This window comes from Mytilus trossulus, chromosome 4, assembly GCF_036588685.1.
Source record: "Mytilus trossulus isolate FHL-02 chromosome 4, PNRI_Mtr1.1.1.hap1, whole genome shotgun sequence".
NCBI classification, from domain to species: Eukaryota; Metazoa; Mollusca; class Bivalvia; order Mytilida; family Mytilidae; genus Mytilus; species Mytilus trossulus.
The window spans coordinates 12677871-12701736 of record NC_086376.1 but is presented as its reverse complement, the minus strand read 5'-3'; the positions used below and the strand labels follow the sequence as shown (position 1 = coordinate 12701736).

Here is a 23866-nt window from a genome sequence, read left to right as displayed (position 1 = left end):
GACCTATTCCAGCGGCTCATCCCTACCAGTCATTACATAGGAAGTGCCCCCCCCCCCCCCCCCCCCCCGAGGATGTAAATTCCCAATGCGTATAGAAAGATGCAGAGATCTAGTTTCTTTGATATAAACAGTTATCATGAATTGTATATTTTAGAAATTTTCGATGACGCTCCTTAAAAATTCTTTTTCAAATCTGAAAGATAAATTCTGATATAATAATTAATTTCTATACATAATAAATAGATATTTTTTCATATTATATGCACTTCTATTAGATTAAATGAATTATGATTAGTCTTAAAAGAGAGAATTATTCATCCATGAGTAAGTAAGAAAGTTGATAATTTATTGACATAAACCAAACATGTGGAACACAAATTTTGTAAAAAAACAATTGCAGTATAGTAGAAACATGATGAAGAATCCTGAAACGTTAAAGCGTTTATAATTTTTGCTAACAAAATTATAGGCCTTTTAATTTGTCTGTAAAACATGTTTTTTGCTTACAATTGAAAATATGTAAAGATATTATACAGGTATTATATAACATACAAGTGTACGATCAAAGTTCATTTTAATCTTACTTTCGTTTTCATAAAAATGAAAGTTATATAATCATATATTTGTTCACAAGATTCTGCGAATATATGGCGAATTACGTATTGAACAAAGAGTATAAAGTAAGTATCTTTTTTTCATTTCTACACTTACTGTCTTCTTAAGGAAAACATTTTTACAAGACCCAGACGACGAATTTGTTCCTTTCACTTTTATTTGTGGGTGGTTATTAGTGAAGTTAGATATTTTCTATACAATTGGTTATTTCAGGCTTTATGGTTATTTCTAAAATTCAATGTCCGATGCTATACTTCCCTGATTCAAGATTTTAAAGGAAAATTTGAGGTATTTTAATTTTCTCATTTCTTTTTGTACAAATTACATTGCGTTTAGCTGCTATTCATTGGAGGGTATTGATTCTGTGATGAAATATATATCTTATCGGAGTTGGGGTGCATATATAAAGAGACAGCAACCAAACGACAAAGAGGTCAGTTTAGACCATACACGCATTGTAACAGTATCAAATCAATAGATACGCTATAACTGATATATATGTATTTTGTACTTTATTTTATTGATAGGAAATAATATATCATATCATAAATAATCAATTATCTCCTACATGTATATCTATGACTAATGAGATTAAATCCCGAATTGAAAAAAAAGTGTATTTACTTTTCATAATAAATACTGTACTGTATCAGTTTAAATATAAAAAAAAGTGTTATGATATAACTTTACTTTTTACGATGATAAAAATTCGAATTTCATGACATTTGTTTTCTTTCAAACAATCTTCTGGCTTGACATAGTAGTAATAGGTAACTGCACTGGTAGTTGTTCTTTATCTATAAAACCACAATGGTCAGAGACTTTGACCACAGTCATTTGTAAAAAGTCATTCTATGGAATTTTCAATTTGTACACAAACTGGTCTATGTTCAGCTTCCAGTTCGAATATAAGTTATCAAGTATTTCAAAAGTATATTTGAACATTTGAATTTACATTTTCCTATGTTTTATTTTGGGTTTTGAACATCATTTATAAAATCATTTATTCCCTTTTGTAATTCTTATTATGGTTTTCAATATGATAATTGAAGACTGAAAATAAACCATTATGATAGATAGCCTGAGCAATTATCAAGACTTCGCCTCAGTTGACAATGTTTTATGGGGGCAACAATCTGCTCTATCACCCTCTCAGCCAGTTGACAATGTTTCCTGGGGCAACAATCTGCTCTATTACCCTCTCAGCTATGTTTTGCAGGCTGTATATGTTAATGCGAGATTTTCTCTGCCAATTTGACACATAACCCGTTCTTATTCTCTATTCTATATGACTGTTTTCATTGGTTTGTAGGGGAAATAAGTAAAATCCTAAATCTGAGACATCAAATTATTATCTATAAAATGAAATAGATGAAGTGAAATCTGAAATCATCGCGCTTAAATGATACGCATCTTGCGCAATAAATTATGACTTGAAACTATAAGCAGTTTTAAGGTTATCTTTCTAGCCAGGTATAATATATTTTATAAATGTGTTTACCATTTGATAGTCGTACATGTATATGTATATTTCAAATAATATTTTATCTCAAATTTGTTTATTTCAGCTTACAATGTACATGTTGTAAACACATATTTATAAAGATCCTTTTTATCCAATGTAAACGATGAAAATGGCTTTTTCGGTAAGTATAAACTGTTGGAACAAATTAATCGAACACATTCGCTTAAGTTTTATTTTTGACTTTTTAACAACCCTACTATTTGTAGTATTTGTCTTTTTATCCACCTGATGAGTTAAGCGGAATTTTTAAAAGTTCATTCTTATGTTATACTTTTATACCACTGTCCCAGTTTAGGGGGTTTGAATTCTGCTACTATGTTTAACCCCGCCATATTCTGTATGTATGTGCCTGTCCTAATCCAGGAGCCTGTAATTCAGTTGTTGTCGTATGTTTATGTGTTATATTTGTTTTTCGTTCATTTTTTTAACATAAATTAGGCCGTTAACTTTCTCGTTTGAATTGTTTTACATTATCATTTCGGGGCCTTTTATATAGCTGACTATGTGGTATGCGTTTTGCTCATTGTTTAAGGTCGTACGATGACCTATTATAGTTGTTAATTGCTGTCATTTGGTCTCTTGTGGAGAGTTGTCTCATTGGCAATCATACCACATCTTCTTTTTTATATCTACAACACACATTCGATATTTTACTCGACTCTTCTGGAATTATTTTTCATAACCGGCTTTTTCCTCTAAATTTTCAGCCAATAATAAAAATAGACGTTGGTGTATTTTGAAGCTGGTACGGTTGCAATTTTGAAAGAAAATTAATGCTCTACTGCTATATGTTATTATCTTATCTAGTTACTTATACATCATAGTGTTGACAGCAATGATAGGGTTAATCTTTATCACTCTGTCCAAACATTTACTAAATGACCTTATGAACTATATAATAAAAAAAACCAAATTAACAGGTAACACAAATTTTAACATGATAGTTTAATTACTGTTTAAAATTAGTCAATTATTTCATTATTATCATTTTTCCATATTTTTATTTCATACTGTTTTGTTTCTGTTTCTGTTTCTGTTTTGTTTTAATTCTATTAGTTATTTCTATTATCATTAAGTCTGATTATGTATGCATAACTTATAAAGATTGTTAAATTTCTAATAATGAATAAAAAAAACTTTTAAAGAAAAAAACTCGTTCACTGCTTCAGTAATCAACACTGATTGATTATTCTAGAAAAGAAATGAAATGACTGAAGATATAAACTTCCGTTTTCAAGAAATCTAGTGTTGTCGACTTTCGTCAGGATTTCTGGAAATGTTGGCAAACTATTTTTTTGATTTAGAACTTATCAAAGGGGATTTAGGTCGTGACTTTTCATAATTAACCAATGAAAAACCCTGTGATATAAAGGTATGGTTGATGATAAGGTTTAAATATAATTAAAAAAAATCTTACTTCATATTCGCTAAATTTTTTATATATATATTTGATTATTTTTTCAGTCACCTTTATACCGACGGCCACTTCTGAGCCGACAACACAGAGTTTCTATACCTTACCCAAAGCTTGGTAAGTTTCATCTAAATTAAATATGTTACAATGAGTGAGTTTTGATACAAAACACGCAAAATCTGAATACGTTAGCATAATTCGTTTATTTATTGTTGTAAATATAGTTTACGAATTGACGAATACCTTGGTAAAGATTAAAGCCGAATCGGTATTATTTCAATTTTAAAGCCGTTTTTCTTTATTCTATTTTTTTACAATTTATTTCTATTCATTATAATTTAACATAATTATCATTCTTTTCTATTTTATTTTATTTTTCTATTTTCATTTTTAATTCTGCTCTTTGTTTTTTTTTGTTTTCTTCTTTTATTCTATTCTTGAACCCACTCAGACCTGCATTAAGACTGAACTGACTTGTTTATAATGCCATTGGCGAGTTTTCAGTTTTATGACAGTGTTTTGTTTTGTTTTGATTTGTTTTGTTTTGCTTTTTTTTTTTACAATTTTTCAACTTGTAAACTGTACATTTTGATAAACACACCCTGCTCATCCTACTTCCATATCCCGCTGACGATGAGAGTTAAAACAGATAATATCTGTCGAACGGATGAAGTACTCCTTCACCATTCTTTTCTTTCATCTCTCGCTAAAATATCATATGCTGATATTTATTTTCGGACAAATGTCCAAAACTCTGGCACTCAAATGTCCTGTGCTTCAATATAAATGGCTCTCAAAAGTCTTTATTTTTTTTGTCGCTCAAATGTCCATTGTCGTTAAAATATACACAGTGGTTCTTGTGATTTATATAACACTAACTTAGCAAATCATGATCAATTTGCCATGAAGTTTTTATTTTCTTCAAATAATTCTTCATTATTACTACATGCCAGCGTTTAAACAGGTCAAATACATTTTGGTTGAATTTTGAGATAGCTGTTACCAAAATTCATATATGGACAATACCTTATGTAATGAATGGTCGTGAACTGTCTCAACGTCCGTCCGGTTTTTTAAGAACCCTCAACTGTACAATGCTTGCACGATTTATTTATCAAATTTATATTAATGTCTCGGACAGTTCGTAAATCAGTGTCGGATCATCCTTTGGAAATAACACTTATATGAAAAATTGCATTATAAACGTTTCCACGTGTACAATTCTTACCAGATTTTAATGAACTTTATATCAAATAGATATATCAGCAACGTCTCAGACCCGTCTGAAAATTATCGCAGATCATCTTTAAAAAAACCAAGACTCTTCAAAATATCTTTTATATGGAAAATTGCATTGCTCTCAAATGCACAATTCTTTCCAGATTTTAACAATTTTATATCAAAGGTTTTATATAATAAGCAATATCTCAAACAAGATTGAAATCCAGTACAAATATTTTTTTAGTTTTAAAAGACCTATGCACCTCGAAAATAATGTTGGAAAATTGCATTGGCGGTAAGCACTCTTCCGCCAACTATACATCTTTATATGTGACACTGATTTTTAAAAAAAAACACCATAAAGTGTACGTATATATGACTTGCCTCTAAAAAAAAAAGCATATACGTGCAGTGTGTGTGTGTGTGTGTGGGGGGGGGGGGGGGGGGTATCGAATCTCTGTTCTGTCATGGTTTTGGCATCGATGGGTAACTATACTGTCTGAGTGACGTGATCCCTACATTTCTTTTTATTTCAAATGTGTGACAATCATGTACTAAGTTCATAATGCAGAGTGATAAGCTTATTTTTGGTGTCTCTTTTACCGTTGAACTATTAAAATGACCTTTTATATGATATGACTTGTCTGCTTCTTATTAGCAATTATCGACCCTGAACACATCAGCCAACTTTCCTTTGGTTATTTATTCGAAGACGCCTTATAGGGTCTGTCGCATTTCATTTGCACCGATCCATAAAAAAAATATAACAACTTTCATTTGAGCCAACAGAAACCAGTTGTAATTAATTAACTTAAATGAAGTAAACATGTTATCGCATATGGAATTAAAATTACATCTACATGGATTGATATACTGATAGAAATCATTGATTGAAACACCTTTGCATGGGCAAAGGTATTCTTGACCCCAAGTCAAACCAATGATAAGTTATATGAAACTTATTCCCTAATGTGTTCATCGGTATCAACATTGGCGCAAATGTCGTAACAATTAGCGCAAACAGAATCAACGCCCTGTACAAGTCTTTTTTGGGTGTTAAATGAAAACATTTTAATAAAGTTTAATGAGAAAATGACTGAAGTTGACACTTTCTTTTGGTGGTTATATAATTCAGCAGGGTGTGTTTTTATTCGACACTGCATAAGAAGGTTAGTGCGTGTCTTTTTCATGGCGCTCCTCTTGAATTACAATTCCCAAACTTAACCATTAGTTTATTTCAAACCAAAAGCAATACAGCTTATAGGTATACCTTTAAGACTACTGATTAATTGTCTCTTTCATAAACAATAATATAAGTGTAAGCTTCCGTCTGACGTAAATGTTTAGACTGGCCTTTAATATACTCTATGACATGTTTCTAGGTTGTGAATACATTAAAGCAATTTTTAGAAAATCTATTTTACAAAAATTCAGGACAGAAGAGAAAATCGCATACATCGGTAACATCTGAGGAAAACAAAAGAGTCAGGTGTAATGCAAGTCAGCAGTTTTGCATTAACAATCACGTATGTGATATATTATAGTGAATTTGATATTTTCTTTCTACCAGGTGACAATTATTTGTTTCTCTTCTCTTCTCTTCCTCTTTTTATCGTCGCGATGACCGTGAGGGCATACCGATGAATTGTTGCTTAGATTTCCATTTATACGTAACTTTTGTGTTGAGTTTGTAACCGACCCTTAAATTTGAAAAATACGTTGATATTAACGAGTGCAAAATAACATTCCTTATCGTTCATTATAAATACATCTCTTCAATGATTACTGATACAAAATGTTTTTGTTTAGAACGTTAATAAGTAATACGAAAATGTTTTGTTGTTAGATATATATATATATATATATATATATATAACTCGTCTAAACATCAACCCAACAATGTTAGATCTGTAAATTTTCTTTCGCAAATTTTTGGTTCTTCCCTCGCCGGGATTAGAACCCATGCTACTGTGATATCGTGACACCAAATATATATATATATATATATATATATATAAGTAAAAAATCATTGATAATATCTGTGTTCACGTACCGAAAAATTGTGTTAACGCATGCGGAAGAATATCTCAAGAACGTTTTGCGGCAATCCCCCTATGCAGAGTCCCTGGCCCTTAAGGACCGAAAACTCTGCATGGAAGATTGGTTTAGCGGGGAAATATGAAAGGCTACTCAAATTCAATCTGTTAGAAAAATCATTTTTTTACAGAAGAGTGTCCACCATACACTTTCACTGCATTTTTTTTTAGATTAGAAGAATAGAATGATATACAAATTGATGAAAATTATTTATACAAGTAACTGTTATATTAATATAATATAGAACAACACACCAGCGTAAATATACTAATTTATATCACTACAATATAATAGTTATTACGGTGAGGTTGAATTTCCTGTCATTTATTCATCATCCACGCACTAACTTGTCCTAGAAAATATAATATATAATAGACAAGTGCTATTGACCATCCGATGTTCAGTACTTCAGTACTTTGATTAACATTAGATGTATAACATTATGTCTTTTATTTAACTGATTAATTGTGATTTTACTTCAGATGTAGGAAGAGAGTTATAATACAAACTTGACATTTCTCAATACCGTCTCATTCATACTTACACTACAATGTATCACAATGATCAACATTTGAAATAAATATTTTACATTTTGTGTAAAAGTAGTTTAACTTCCTTTTAGTGAGATTTTGTTCATTACTATTGTAAAGTTAAAATAAAATTTAACCAGGAAAAATTATTTCATTTTTATGGGGAAAATCGTTTATCCTCTTTTAACGACAAATATTACCGGACAAGTAAGTATTTGTTTATGTTAATGCTCAATTTGTTTATATATTTTTTTAATTGACCGCGAGGACTGTAAACATACATACGGCTTTAGCTGAAATGGCAGCGATAATTTAAAATGTCGAAGACAACATACATTAGGATGAAAAGACTGTAAGCCTTAATATTAAGCAGAAAACTAAAAACAATGTCGGTCATTAGTACATAATCATGATAACTCGTACATCAATGAAAGATATACCTAGAAAATGTACTTCAATCTAGCTTACCGTAATTTGGAACTAATAAAGGAGACTAATGGTACTTTTGTAATTGTACAGGTCTTTCTTATAAAAATGACTTGTCTTTATAATTACTGGTCAGTAACTTCTTTGGTAAACTTCTTTTAGCTTGACAGTTGTTAGTTTAGTTTTAAAGATTATGTATTTAATGGTGCAGACATATTTTTTTTTAGAAAATCTGAAAACGCCACAAATATTTCAACGAACAGATTTTAATTTAAGCTAAAAGATAATCCAACAATCTAAACGTATTTTATTATTTCAAGAAAATTGTCTTTGTTCTGGTGGCATACACAGGTTATAGTTAATGTGGAACGTACTAAATTGATTCCTGTCAGGACAACTGAAGCCTCACATCTGTGTTCACTAAAGGGTCAGTCTGTTTTCGTTAATATTTATGATTTTACTACTCTTAAAACGAAATTATACACGAAATAATCGTAATCTGAGCAGACAGTATACTTCCAGTTTAAAATAAGAATCCATTTTTCAAATCAAACGACCATAATGTATATTTCATATTAGTTAGCAACTGAACAATGATGACATTTGATAACCAAAAAGCAATATTTTCCCGTGAATAATCATCAACCACAAAATATATTATGTAACCGACGTGTAAGATCCCTTTAATCAACAGTTATATATCTAAAATAAGTTGTAATAATAAATATAGTAATACTGAACAACGAGGAAAATGAAAATCAAAGTCTGAAATCAAAATAAACAAGGAAATTCAAATATATATGTTTTAATATTTCTATTACTCCTCGGGGCACCTTAAAAATCACGTATTGTGTAAATGAATATTTATTTTTGAGGTAAGATGTAAATAGTGATGTATTGAAGATGTAAATTTTACTGTTTATTTATATAAGATAATATGAATTTGATTGACAGAATATGACATCAAGGGACGACGTCATGAATGCCAAATGCATTCTGAATGAATGGAAACAACAATACGAGAAAGTCATAGAGTATAGAGCACAGGAAAGTGGTCCAGATCATGAAAAGTGGTGAGTAATATTTGTTTATGACAATTCATAATCCTTGTTTTTTTCTGTACAATTCGTAATAGCTACGTTGCATGTAAATAAGGTTGAAAGTATTGATTGTGTTTTAGTTTTTTTTTTCCTCATACCTTCGAATTCTTCAATTTGATGCAGGCCTACCATCGCAAAAGCGGATCCGTGGTGTCCACTGGGGGATTGGAATCCCTATTTTTTTTTATAGACGATCAATGCATTTTAATTTGGACATATGATTGGAACCTCTCACCTTTATCCTGGGTTTGGAACCTCCCTTTTAAGATTTCTGGATCGACCCCTGCATTTAGGCTTTATCGTTTTTTCTTGTTTCTTCAGAACGATTTTCTAATTAATTGTTGCTTTAATCATTCCGGATCTAATTTTCAGTTTTAAGGTAAATGTATATATTGATGGTGCACTGTGTGGGACTGGTATTGGGTCTAGAAAGAAGGAAGCACAGCAGCGAGCAGCTATTTCTGCGATTCAACAACTCGGGATTAATACAGATTTTATTGCTTTTACCAGAAACGGAGTAATTATTTAAAACGATATTTCATTATATTGTATTTAGTTGTTGTTTTTTATTACGAATGTTTTCTAGGTATATGTTTATGAGGCAAATTTCAATATGCGTAAATCTTTGCTGTCTCATTAAAGCATATAACAATTACATAATTGTGTTCATAATAAAAGGGATCTTGTATGTCAAAGAAATGATTTAATAGTCAAATGTCTCAGTTTAAACAAGAGTACATGTATCAAATAATTAGTATGGTAGACTTTTAGAGTTTTTCAGAATGTAGTTGTGTATACTACACTACACCCTTTCCGTTTACATGTATTTATTTGTAGAAACCTGAGGAATTCAAAAACATAAGTAGCCGTTTGTATCACTTTGAAATGTTAGGACATCCCTGATCCTTCCATCTGTTTAAAATACATTAGATTAAAAAAACGGTTGTGGCGGATGATCGCTCATCTGCTGGTTTCATTGTTGCATAAGATATTTGATCATTCTAATAAATCATATTATTTGTCAGAAAAAAAACATAGTTTTGACCAGTGCGAGCTATTGAATCTCTTTGTATCCGTCTTCTGTCGTCCCTATTCGTCCGTTACCTTTATACAAACTGTTCGCCCATGAAACTACTAGGCCAGTGGAACCAAACTTGTACCGAATCAGCCGTCTGGTATATTATCAAAAAAATCGCGGATAAGTGCGCTCGAAACAAATATGGCCAAAAATAAAATATAAGGATAAATGCATTTCTGTATTGTCAAGTTTCTTGGAAACCGCTACAGAAAATCTGAACGTGGTCGAAATGTTCAGGATATCAAGATCTACCTTCTGTTTCTATATGACAAAAATGATAAAGTCATTGCCCTTAAATATCATTTAAGATCTATAAAGATTCTGTTTGACAGAGAAGTTATACAAAACATAAACATCTGCAAGACAAGATATACAAGTAGGTCAATAGAGCCGATACTGTTAGCTTATTCTTATAGGAGAAATTACCCTTGGATGACGAACTTCACTATTTCTTTTGATTTTTGTAAAACACACTAGAAAAAAAATGAAAAACCGTGATCATTTAAAATGATCAGTAATATTAGAGGATACAAAAAAAATACATTTTGGTTATGAACTATGTTGTCGTGTACAATGTTGGAAAGCTACATAGTTTTTTAATGCCCGCGTCACACTGTCCCGATTTTTACGCCGATTCGACACGATTATGGAAATTTTCAATATCGGGACTGATCGTATCCAGATCGGGCTATTCGTAGTGCCATCGTTAATCATCGATGAACCATCGGCCACTTTTTCTAGCCTTCGGAGACAACTTCGGGAACGGTTCTCAATTTTTTAACATGTTAAAAAATCCCCGAAGGTGCGTCCGATGTTGAGGGTTCGTATTGAGTTCGTATCACCATCTTCACCATCGTAATGTCACCGGGAATGCATCTTTGAACATCGTATTGCATTCGTGTTTCCATCGTTTCCATTGGGCAGTTTTGACATTACGATGTCTACACGAATGAATCTCGAAGCTACCCGAAGGTCTTAAGATGGCAACACGACTTCGTGAAGACCTCGTAATCCCGTCGTGTTGCCATCGAATAAAAATACGAAGGCGACAAGATGGAACTACGACGGCAATGCATTCAGCTAAATGGAAGTTTTCGCGCTAAAATGTATGTAAAGTGCAATGCGCGATATGCACTGGTCAGTCTAATACGACAGTTAAGAAAGACGTTCACAAAACATGGAGCTCATATCATATGATTCTATGGGAACAAGAAAGACGACAGCGTTATTTCTATTGATTCAAATGGAACAAGAAGAGCAGCTATTACAAGCTCAGGATTTACTTTTACAAGTAAAATATTATTTTTGTCAATTTTTTCAGAAAATCATAAACGCGCCTCGTACACCAACACATCAGGTACACGCATATAGGGAAACCAACTTTTTCTTCATTATTCTGATTTTTTATGTATCGTCTGATCACATGAGTTGTTGTCTCACAAATGTTTACTCCATATTCATTTTGTTTTCTATTTGTCATATTTTGCCGCATTTGTTGCTTTCTTCACATCCTTCTTTTTGTCTATATTATTATGATATTCTCCTTGAAAGAGCTCTTTTTGAATAAAAGGGATCAACGAACCCATTACCTTACCTTTAAGATAGATCAATAAACATGGGCATAGTTATGGGTGATTATTCAGACTAGTGCACACATTTTACAGTTCAAACAAGGCAATGACGAGCGTGGCATCTTCTCGTATGTAACATATTGGAGACAACTATGGACACTATATTTGTATATGACACATGCAGAAAATGATAAAGTGAATATGCATATTCGATACATAAACTATTTTTTTTAAAATCAACCAAAACATTCAGTAGCTGGAAATAACTTTAATATTGTCTTTAGAACTTGCAGGTAAAAAAATGAGCAACCAATTTACTGTGAATAATGCTATTTCAATGAGAAAAAACATGTCCATCTGCATGATCTTGACCTTTGGCCTTGAACGTAAAAAATGTCAGATAATTACAAGGCAGAACAATATACCAAATGTGGTTAAAATCTTATGAAGCATATTGGTTTTAGAGTGTCCACAAGGGTGATATTGCCTTTTATCATATATTTAGTACAAAATACAGCTATTTTGTATATCTAATAAAGGTTCTTTTTTCCAGTCTGTATCACCTACCCTGTATCGCATACCCCGTATCGCATGGCTAAACCCGTATCGCATACCCCGTATCGCATGGTAAAACCCGTATCGCATACCTTTTTTTTTTTTTTTAAGCTTAAGTCAGTTTTTTGGGGTTTTTTTGCTTAAGAATTTTTTTCTTTTAAAAAAAAAAAAAAATTCAAATATTAAAAAAAAAAAAAAAAAAAAAATAGGTCAATTTTTTAATGACGTCATTGTTTGGTATGTAACGTCACGAACATCAAGTTTTTACAACAATTTTTTTGGAACACTAAATGCAACTATAAAAAATACAAAACACTCAATAATACAATAATAAACAAAATATTTTCAAAACAACAGATTGTAAGGTAACCTAGGTGCTTCGTATAAATAATTGAGCAGTTATTTTAAAGCTTTGAAACAAGACAAAAGCAGAACTGAAGGTAACCCAGTGCTATGGATCAGAAAACAGTTCAATATAATATAAAACTCTTCTGTTGAAATATATGATAAAGCGTATAATACATGGCAAAATCCGTATCACATGCCGTATCACCCTCGACCAATATCATCCCTCGGGCCTAAGGGCCCTCGGGCTGATATTGATGTCTCGGGATGATACGACATATGATACGGATTTTGCCATGTATTATTCTCTATGTATTACAACTGCCACTGTGATCTTGATCTTTGAACTTTAAAGTCAATAGCGCTTAAGATATTCTTAACAAGTAACACCATACCAAGTTTTGAGCATTTTGTTTCTAGAGTGTCCATAACAATTTTATCTACACGCAACTTTCATGTAGTAGGCGAGGGGATACTAAACTAAGTTTTATAAGAATTAGACGAAAAGATCGATTTCCCGCCATGCATGTCCGACTTGTACAGAAACGATATGAAAATCGAAATTCTGTTCGTATCATAAAAAAGTTCAAAACAGGTAGAACGCATTTTAGATCGTTTGTATACTTGTATTATATTGCATATAATTTAAATGCATCGTAAGCTGTACATGACGTCTTTTAGAAATCGTATGGCCATCGCGCCATCATCGTAATCCATCGTGTAGCCTTTGTAATCCATCGTGTAGCCTGCATGATCCATCGTGTAGCCTGCATGATCCATCGTGTAGGCTTCGGCTGAGATAGGAAGCTTAAATAACAGTCTTTGGTTAACCTCCGTATGTCCATCTTTTGCTATCGTATATAATTTCGGCACCATCGTATAGACTTCGTTATTCATCGTACTTGCTTCGGTCACTCTTTGGTATTTTAAAGAGATCGGGACCAACTTCGTGCGAACTTACAATTTTCGCATTCGGGTGTCCATCATATATAAAAATCGGGACAGTATGACACGGGCATTAGACTCACACAGACCTAGGTCAGCAGTACATACTCTTGAGAGTCTATAGTTTTATTAATTAGAGGTAAGGGGGTCTAAAAAATCCTACTAATATGCTTATTTTATATTAATTTATAAGATTGCATATTTACACCAGTACTTCATTATTTTAATGATATCAATTTGTGGTGACTAGTTTGATAATAACCATGATCTACATTTACAATTAACGAACCAGGTGCATTCTCTAATTTTATAACATTTGATAATTCTATCATTACTTTATCTATTTAGATTGAAGCTAATCCGAAATCACAGTTAAATGAGATATTACAGGAGCGTCATATCAGGAATATCAAATACATTGAAATATCAAGGACAGGTCCTGCTCATGAACCAACGTTAGTGTATTGATTTTGCTAAAATAGTATTACTTTCGCCATTTTCATTTGAACATGAGGTTTCTGAATTTTGCATAAATAGTGATACTTTACAAATATTTTATCGTACCATTTACCTTCTAGTTTTCAAAATTACAAATTACACCTTAGGCATAATTATAAGTATCTAATTAATCATATTGGCCACGGCTAATATGTAATACGTTCGATGCTTTAAATAAAATTGGATGTCCAAACTGTAATACAGCAGCTTGATGATAATTTAACTACAAAAAACACGGTTCATTAGTTTAGTTCTGCTTCAACGAAATTATTTTGTTTATACTAGTTTTTGTCGCTTATGGCTATTGAAATTCAGACTTCTTTTTTTTCACAATGTACCTGCAGATTTACAGTACAGCTCTTTATAAACGATACACCGTGCGCAATAGGAACAGGCAATAGCAAACAGAATGCCGAACGATCCGCGGCCCGACAAATATTGGAACAAATTGATGAAGGAAGTCTTAGTTTTTCTCATATTTCAGATCAGGTTTGTTATGTATAAGTAAATGACAAGTTATGAAAAGATCAAGAAAACAATCGTTAAATCTACTTTCTCTCATTTCCATGCTATTTTCACATTTCCTGACCGGTGTGAGAAAAATATTTCTAATCTCTAGTGAAACATTTGTCCTCAGCAAATGATTGGTCGAAATTTTATTGTGACGTTAAATTTTCTTTGTTTCTTCTGAATTTTCCTATTGTGACGTCATGAAAACTGAAGGCGACCATGCCTGATAACGTTACATAAAAAGTACTCAACTTTCTTCAAATCTTTGAAAAAGAATGATACGAATCATTAGAGAAACAGATTTCACCACTATAACTCATGTATTATGATATTTCTCCACTCTCGACAGTTAAATTTTAACTTTTTAAAAAGCTCGGCAAAGCCTCGCGCTTTAAATATTAAAATTTAACTGTCTCGAGTTGAGAAATATCGTAACACACTTGTTGCATTTGTAGAATCTATCTGTACTTTTAGTTGTAGCTTTTAACGAGTTGTTCTTTTTTATTTGTATAGAATTGTTTCAAGCTTTCGTAGTGTCTGTTAATTCATCCACAACGGGTTTATAGTATTTCACTTATTATATAGCGAATCGTTTGATATTAACAACTGTGTGTAGTTGTCCCTTGCTCCTTTTGTGGTGTATTTTGTGTTTTTGTGTTGCTGACTAATTTTTGTATTCATAAAACAAAACAAAAAAATTGGTATGTTTTTTCTAGTTATGAGTAGTGATATCAACATTGTTCATGTGTTACAATTAACTACTGGATTTCGTTGTTGTATTGTCCTATTTTGAAAGCATGAAAAATTGTTTATTCCTATCATGAATCGAATACAAAAGAGATGAACGATACCTTAGGTACATACAAACTCATAAGTCGAAAAATAAACACCATGCCGGCTAAAAAAGCAAAGACCAACAGACATACTTGTGGAGAGTTTTCTCATCGGCAATCAAACCACATCTTCTGTTATAAACAGCAGCACACAAACAATTCGTTGGTCGAAGATAAAACGGAAACAGCATGGCATGCTCCGGAAGAGTCTGCAACTATTTATTAACCAATGACACACACATGTAGTATTTAAAAGCGTATCAAAATAATTGAAGAGAAATATCCGGTATATACGCATCTTACAGAAGCGTGATGGTTAACGTCTCTGTCTGACTTCGCCGATTCATAAAATGCACAGGGTGCTTATGGATTCTTTAACCTTTAAACATGATATGAAATGAAAGTTTGAAAGAAAATACAGGTTAACAGGACAAATAACAACATTTAAACATACTATAGTATACAAACAACACGTAAACTAAAGCTTCTATATCTAAGACATGACTGATGAATGTTTTTAAAGTCCTTTTTGTCTTTATGATTGCACATGTTAAAAGCGAGTAAAGCAGGAAAAATAAAGTAAGCAAAGAAATTTTCACATTCTGTTTAAGGATAGCAACGATGAGAGCTGTCATGCCATTCCAAAAGATGCAAAGTGTATACTCAATGATTGGGTCCAGTCGAGACGGAAATCTATCTCTTATGAACAGGCTGACAAATATGGCCCGGACCATGATTTAAGGTATCATAACGCAATTCCATTCATGTTCGCTTCTTTCAATATTTATATCAACACGGTTAAACCCGCTGCATTTTTGATTGCACCTGTTCTAGTATGTAAGGAACCTGAATTTCAGTAGTTGTCGTTTGATGAAGTGTTTCTCATATCTCCTTTTTTATATATTATACCATTGGTTTTCCTATTTGCATGGTTTTACACCTGTCATTTTAAAGGCCCTTTATAGCTTGCTGTTTGGTGTGAGCCAAGGCTCCGTGTTGAAAGCCGTAGTTTGACCTATAATGGCTTACTTTCACAAATTGTGACTCGGTCTGAGAGTTGACATTTTAAAAACCTATGACAATATAGAACATCATACAGGCAGATTTGATATTTAACTCTGATCAAAATCTGTCATTACAATGGCAGTCGAAAACGCAGGCAAATAAATAATGAACACGACCTAAAAGTAATTATTTTTTTAAAAAGGCAAACAGGTACTGTATAATTTTCTACATTTGGATTTCGTTTAATGCAAGTATATATTTGTTTAGGGGCCAACTGAAGGACGCCTCCGGGTGGGGGAATTTCTCGTTGCATTGAAGACCCAATGGTGACCTTCTGCTGTTGTTTTTTATGGTCGGGTTGTTGTCTCTTTGATACATTCCCCATTTCCATTCTCAATTTCACACTGACATTACTAATTAGTTTTTAACATCTTATTTATTGGATCTGCTTTACCAGCTATAGCATACGTAAAGAGACATTGATATTAGAAACGCGGATAGTTTGTAGTAAAGTTGGTACCGTTAGCACTATAATAATACAGAATAAACCTTAGAAAAGTAAAATCATGAGAACCCAAACCGAGTATGAAGCTGATATTAAAAGTGTGTCAACAGAATGAGACTGACTGCGTTGCAGTGCGTTAATACTGGAAGTAATATTAACACCTTCTTGTATGTATACATTCAGGGCGGATCCAGCAATTTAAAAAAAAAAGGTGTCCAACCCATGATAAAAAGGGATCCGACTATATGTCTCTATACAAATATTCAAATGCATTATTCGTCCAAACAAAACGAGGGGGGTTCAACCCCGGACCCCCCGGCCACTGCCATCAAACGAATAAAAAATACAATTCCAGAGTAATTAAAATACTATTTCTTATGTCTAATCCACCAAAGAAACTATGTTTGATCTCTGACAGTACTAGTAAGTTGAGAGACTGTGAGCATGGTACACAAAATAATGACCTGAAGGGAATCTTTGAAAAAATGTTTGTACACATTAATTTGCTGATAACAAATATTTTCAGATTTGAAGTTGACCTGTACATTGGTGGTGAAATTATATCATCAGGATTTGGGACTAGTCTACAAAGAGCAGAACTGGACGCTGCAAACAAAGCTGTACAACAGATATCAGAAGAATGTGGGGATTGTTATCCTAGAATGGTTAGTAAAATTTACCATCTACTTGATGGCTTGATCTTAAAATCATTGATGGCCAGCGAATTCAAGAGAGCGTCACTATTTTTACATACTTTCCTGCCCGGTTGGGAGGTAATCAACTCATAAACCCACCGTCGATTTGTACTTATCAGTCGTTAATTCATTAAATAAAGTTATAACCAGGTCTCGCTATATAACACATTTATTCATACGCTATAAATAAGGGGCTAGTTGCTAAATCAACATCATTGTGTCATGGTGAATAGCTTTCTTTTTAGTAATCACATCAAATTTCCTTGTCATATTTTATTCAACATAACAAACTACCAGTATTTGATAGGGTATAACGTAGACTTGTCATAGTCTACTTCGTTCGTGTTTCCTCAATTACGGGTATACCAGTTTAACACGAAACTGACAGAAAACTAGCGAATTTGATAATTGTAAATGTCATTAACCCACTACTAAAATGCAATATCAAATATTATTGAAGTATCTTAAAACATGTTAAAACAACTCCTGATTATTGTATCGACGAGGAATAATATAATTTGTCTTGCACTTAAATATAAGCTGCTGCACCTCTATTACAATTTCATTCGGCGATTTCATAAAATTGCACATAAGACATAATTTTATGTACGGTGACATTTGAGTGTCTATTTTAATATATTCATATAAAACATCATATCTTCATAAGTGTTATGAGCTAGACAATAATACTACTATCAAAGGTAAAATGTTAACGAGTTATAAATAAACTCATCATACTACTTTGACAGAAACCTTTTTCACATATTTATTTTATGTAACTTTTTTGGTAGAATTTCCCCAGATATGTACGCTTGCCACATTATGATGAACTAGCGATGATCACTCATAAAACATTTGAATCAGTAACACACAATGTCATCGTCAGTATCGATAAAGAATCGGTGGTAGCATCGATTATCATGGAGAATTGTCTGACTGGTCAGAAAACTGTCATAAGTCTTGGATCTGGTAAGACTATATATTCTAGAATTTAACAAGAAATTAAAAATACATAGTTCCGAGGCTGCAAATAGCATTAGTTTTTTTATTGATCGTTTTTCTATGTAAAATTATATGTAGTATTTAAATGATACAGTACGCACCATCATGAAGACTAATCACTTATAGGCACAAATATTTTTGATCATGGTCTATTAGCTTCCTCTCCCAGTTTGAGGTATAAAAATAAAAGTACATTGAATTTCATCATATACAATATACAAGGATGTATTACACAAATCATTGCAATATAGATATTATCAAAACGTAACAAAACTTAGAACTGGTAAATAGACCTAGCGCAACAATTAAAGAAAGTCGAAAGATACTCAAATGCCAGCACATTCAAACTCTTAGTCGGAAATAAACCGACAACGACATGTCTGAAAAGAGTATAAGACTGTTCTTATTTCTGAAGACTTTTTAAGTATTACATTTTTTTTTATATTTCTGTTGTTTTATACTATTTCTATAGGCAATGTTTTTGTGGATGAGGAATCTTTGGGAAATAACGGAGAAGCTGTTATTGACTCTCATGCTGAAATTATTGCTAAAAGAGGATTTCAAAGGTATTTTCTAAACAGATTTTTTAAAAGTTGCAAATATTTTTTTTCTCATTCAGGTATAAATTATTCATAATTAAAGGTTATCTAAATGTGTTGAATATCACATATAGGAGAATTAAACCCTCTATGACAATTTATTTGGAATGGAATTTTAGACAAAGAACATTTTTGTTAATGCCCCCATTATTGATAATACAACATAAAAAAAATGAAAATCAATGCTATATAAAAAAATCTTTCAAAGAACCTTAAACATGTAAAACATACTCCAAATTATTGTATCAACACGGAATAATATTATTTGGTCTTGCACTCAAATATCGGCTGCTGCACTTTTAAATTAATTTAATTCCGTGATGTTTTATTTTCTATAAGAAAAGATGTAGAGTGAGAGGATTTATCTTTAGATAAAATACAAATTGATCATTGTCTAATGTACAAGTCTTATAGTCAGAGAATTTTTAGCATGTTGTAGTATTTTTTGAGAATGTACGTATATGGCTTAATTATTTTGTTATATATAGAGTATTATATCAAGAAGTATGCCGTTTAAAAAAAGAAGGAACAGATACACTTGGAATGCTGAAAGTTCTTCCCAATGATAGGATAGCTTTACAAAATGGTATAAAACTCCATCTATATATATCAAAGGCTCCGTGTGGAGACGGCAGTGTCTTTACATTAAGGTACGATATATCATTAAACGATATGATGTGTTATTTTGTTACCATAACCAATACAGAAAGAAGTACATTAAAACGTACGTCAATTTAATTTTGATCATTTTGTCAAAAAAGAAATTACTATGAAATAACATGATACTTTCACTGCTAAAGATATATGCACATTATGTTTAAACATATTTATTTATAGTGGATTGGGAAACAAGTTTTGTAACTTATTCATACATGCATCTAGTATTAATGTATAATAATCATTTCTAATTTATTTTACAAATCAGTCAGCCTGGTTCCCATACTGATACTGGAAATTTTCATCGTCCAACTCAATCAGACAAGAAACAAGGACTGTTGCGAGCTAAAATCGCCAGAGGTAATTGATTCCCATTTAAAACACAGAATAAGCGTATTAATCAAACCTAGTTTGAAATTGACTGAAACATTTGCAAATGGTATCTGTATTTTATTACTTTTATATACATATATGCACAATATATAAGTCTGCTATTTATGTAATGGTTATTTAGATAATTAAAGGAGATTTACATATAAGAAATTTGGCACGGCATACCAACTATCGATTACATCGGTCAGTACAAATCTGTCTTCTATAAAAATTCAAACCGCTTGTTCCAAGTCATTAAAACGACTAACATTTACTACAGGTGAAGGTGCCATACCTGTGAGTGAGTTACCAGATGATAGACTACATAAGATGTCATGTAGTGACAAGATCTGTAAATGGAATGTACTAGGACTCCAGGGTGCTCTCTTATCCAGTGTAATGGACAGTCCACTTTTTCTTTCCTCTATAGTCGTTGGTAAGTTAACAGAAGTTTTCTGTATAAAATCGGTGGACCTTATTTGCCACATCGAATATCTATTTTTGTAAACCAAACATCGTATGCCTTTTCATGGAAGCTATTATTTTACTCGTCTGCGCTCGTATTCGTAAGTGAAAAATATGCATATTCAATAATAGAATGAAATTAGAAAATATTCCAGTATTGTCGTTTGGTGTTTATGACCAGGATAAAACTTTGAATAAAGTTTTGTTTCTAAATTTTCTAAATTGATGAAAAGTCAAAACAAACAAGTAGAAGAAAAAATGTAAGGCATATATAAGAAAGCTGGCAACTCAATGACAAAAGGAGCAAAGAGATTTCCCGAGGTTAGCATACAATCTTCGACAACAGATAAAAATAGTGAATTCATCAAATCAAACAAAAGACCTTAGATGTTTGATCCATCTCATATCCCTAAACTTTCCAAGGCATCTAGATAAAACTATAGAAACATATGGATTGTTTTATCTTTTAAATTAGGTGATGTCTACAATTTCAATCATTTGTCCAGAGCCTTGTGCTGTCGAGTAAAGAAACAGCACCCGTGTATATCTAGTGAAACGAGTCCCGTAATAGTTAATCACCCAGACATTGCTGTATCTACTATATGTGATTTACCCGAGATAGGAAAATCCAAGCCAGTTAGTGTAAACTGGAATATTGTCGATGACACAACTGAAGTTACGAATGGTAGAACTGGAAAAGTTAGCCCCGATTTATATTTAACGTAAGTCTTTTAAAACAATCTTAAACCAACGACATGTTGATGATTGTTCTCTAACAATTCACTCTGTTCGTAAAAAAAACTTTTGTAATGCTGAGACTTTATTTCTGTACAAATAGTTGGTTCTAACAATATTTAAAGTAGTCAGATCAATGCCATATTCATATTTTGGCCATTTGTTATACATGTATAGAAAAAGATAGTCATTCCGTTTACATGTAATGAAATCCGACCTTGAGTAATTATTTTCAAAAATTTTCAAATGACTGTTTATACCACATTACCTTGTACAATACACTTATACACAAGTTACCCTAGTTGATTGTTTTTCTTCTAAATGTCAAATAAAGATAAAGCCAATACTGTTATCCTTATTAATATTTTAGGTCACCGCCACCAGATTCATGCAATTATTCAAGACTGTGCAAGAAAGAATTATTTTGTCTGTATAAAACAATAACACAACCCCATAACGGACTTCTTCATCAACGTCTGGACAGACACATAGATTACCATACGGCAAAACTATCAGCTGAACAATATCAAAGAAGTAAAACTGATTTGTATAGTACCTTTAAAGAGAAAGGTTATGGTATGTGGGCAGGAAGAGAAGATGTTGATCAGTTTAGTGTTTAGAATGTAATCTGAACCACTTTCACTATGACTTAAATGTCGAACTGACGTGTTTTTGATTGGATGTGTTACATTTTAATTGATTTTAAGTAATGCTCTTTAAGTCGAGTTATTTTTCGAGGAGTACAGTACAGTACACGAACAAATTATTTATAAGTGTAAAAGTGTTTGTAAAGTACTGGTCTGTCACAGGTGTTAGGAACATCGTTACTTTATAAAATAGCACATTTAAGAACCAGTTTACTGAATTGCATACGTGTACCTCATTTTATTTACCATTACATTTATTAAACGCTTATATCAACCATAACCCGACAAACATTCCCTAGATACGTTTAACACAAATGCTGTTTTGTTTTAAAATGAGCTACACTACCAATAATTTACCCATACTTTTTTGGTACATTTCTACCCTCGTGCATATCAGTACTGATTTCATTGAAAGTATAACATTATAAGTTTTCAGTCTTTCCTTACAGTACTGATATGCACGAGGGTAGAAATGTACCAAAAAAGTATGGGTAAATTATTGGTAGTGTAGAAGTCATGATATTCATTTACTTTTTGGGGAACAACAACTTTTACTTTTTTTCATTTTTTAAACGTTTTGTTTGCTAGTCGAAAAAATTAAAACAAACACATTTTACAAATTCGGATCCCCGTTTATTCATCTAAGATGTTTATCAAGATGAATGAACATAAGTTACCTTTGTCATATAACTTCATATTTTCCCGTATTGATCGTCTAATTATTCAATGTTGGTGACAATTTATGTCATATTTATCAACATATTTTTTTCTACTGCAAACACATTCGTGTGTCATTTTTGAAATACATCTAGAAATTGAGAGTAATTTAAGCAAATGTTAAATACTGTTGTCATGCAATCATTCTTACATTATAACGCTAATTTCTACAATGTATAAATAAAAAAGACTAAGTATATCTCTTGTTATCAGTATTGAGTTCTATCCAAACATATTTGTCCCAAGCTAAGACGGTGCACAAAATCACGTCTTATATTGTTTATTTTCATTGTTTATTTATAACGTTGCTTCTCTGAAATAAGGTGGATGACAGTATGATTTTTTTAGCAAGTTCATTACTTGTAGCTTGTTTTCAGTAACTGTATCCAATCTGTGATATTATATTGTTTATGTTGTAGTTGTATCTTTTGGATTTAGTATTACATAGTTACAAATGTTTAAATGCTTATCTGTACAATTTTGTAATATACGATAAACTGTGAACATTTAATTCACTGTTTTACATTCACTTTAGCAGCATTACTATCTCCTAAAACAACCCGTGTTGGTTCTCCACATGGACGTCTAAGGCGGGAGTCTCGTCAGGCCCTTGTCAATGAATACCTTCTGTTGTATCAATGTGTTGGTCGTGTCCGGAGTTTGGTATCGATTGCATCTCTTTGATAAACAATCAAATTGTTCTAGACGCGTATCGATAAAAAGACTGACATTATTGGTATAGTAATTTGTGTACTGTAAAAGAGTTGAGTTGTCTGTTAAGTGTCATTATAATGCTATGTTGTTGTCAGTCTTTCTACTTATTCTTTAATTCTTGCTTTTTTATTTCATTTATTGAACTTTACTTCATGTAATTTTGAAAGTTTCATGTTTCTCAAATCAACGATACAATAAGTTCATATTGTATGCTATTCTAACTGTATCAGGTAGATACAACATGTGATTTAGATATGCCGATATGAGGTAATAAACATTGCAATATTTAAACGTTCGGATTTTACTTTTCATTAACTTCAAGGAGGGGTATGGTTTTTTCTGAGTTTACTACAATATTTATCAAATTGGGAGTCGAAATATTTGTTTTAGAAAAAAAAACATAAACCCCACCCGTTTTAAAGTTTAATGGTCATTCCCTTAGTTAGGTCAATGTTTTTTTCTCTAGTAAATGGAATATTGAACTTCTGTC

At 32.0% G+C, this 23866-nt stretch overlaps 1 protein-coding gene across 3 annotated transcripts; it reads left to right on the top strand.

Moving 5' to 3' along the window:
- Positions 1 to 567: 567 nt before the first annotated feature.
- LOC134714709 (double-stranded RNA-specific adenosine deaminase-like) lies at positions 568 to 22341 on the top strand. Of its 3 annotated transcripts, XM_063576210.1 has the most exons (17): positions 568 to 680; positions 2184 to 2261; positions 3605 to 3671; positions 6210 to 6301; positions 8783 to 8901; positions 9301 to 9445; positions 13771 to 13877; positions 14265 to 14409; positions 15875 to 16005; positions 17300 to 17438; positions 18260 to 18437; positions 18943 to 19036; positions 19558 to 19719; positions 19995 to 20086; positions 20379 to 20534; positions 21039 to 21285; positions 21669 to 22341. In XM_063576210.1, exons 2-17 carry the CDS (start codon positions 2244 to 2246, stop codon positions 21916 to 21918), a joined length of 2142 nt encoding a protein of 713 aa, XP_063432280.1. In that variant the 5' UTR covers positions 568 to 680; positions 2184 to 2243; the 3' UTR covers positions 21919 to 22341. The 3 variants fall into 3 exon arrangements, with proteins under 3 accessions (XP_063432280.1, XP_063432283.1, XP_063432281.1); XM_063576213.1 differs by lacking the exon at positions 6210 to 6301; XM_063576211.1 differs by lacking the exons at positions 568 to 680; positions 2184 to 2261; positions 3605 to 3671; positions 6210 to 6301 and adding an exon at positions 7524 to 7609.
- The last annotated feature ends 1525 nt before the right edge of the window (positions 22342 to 23866 follow it).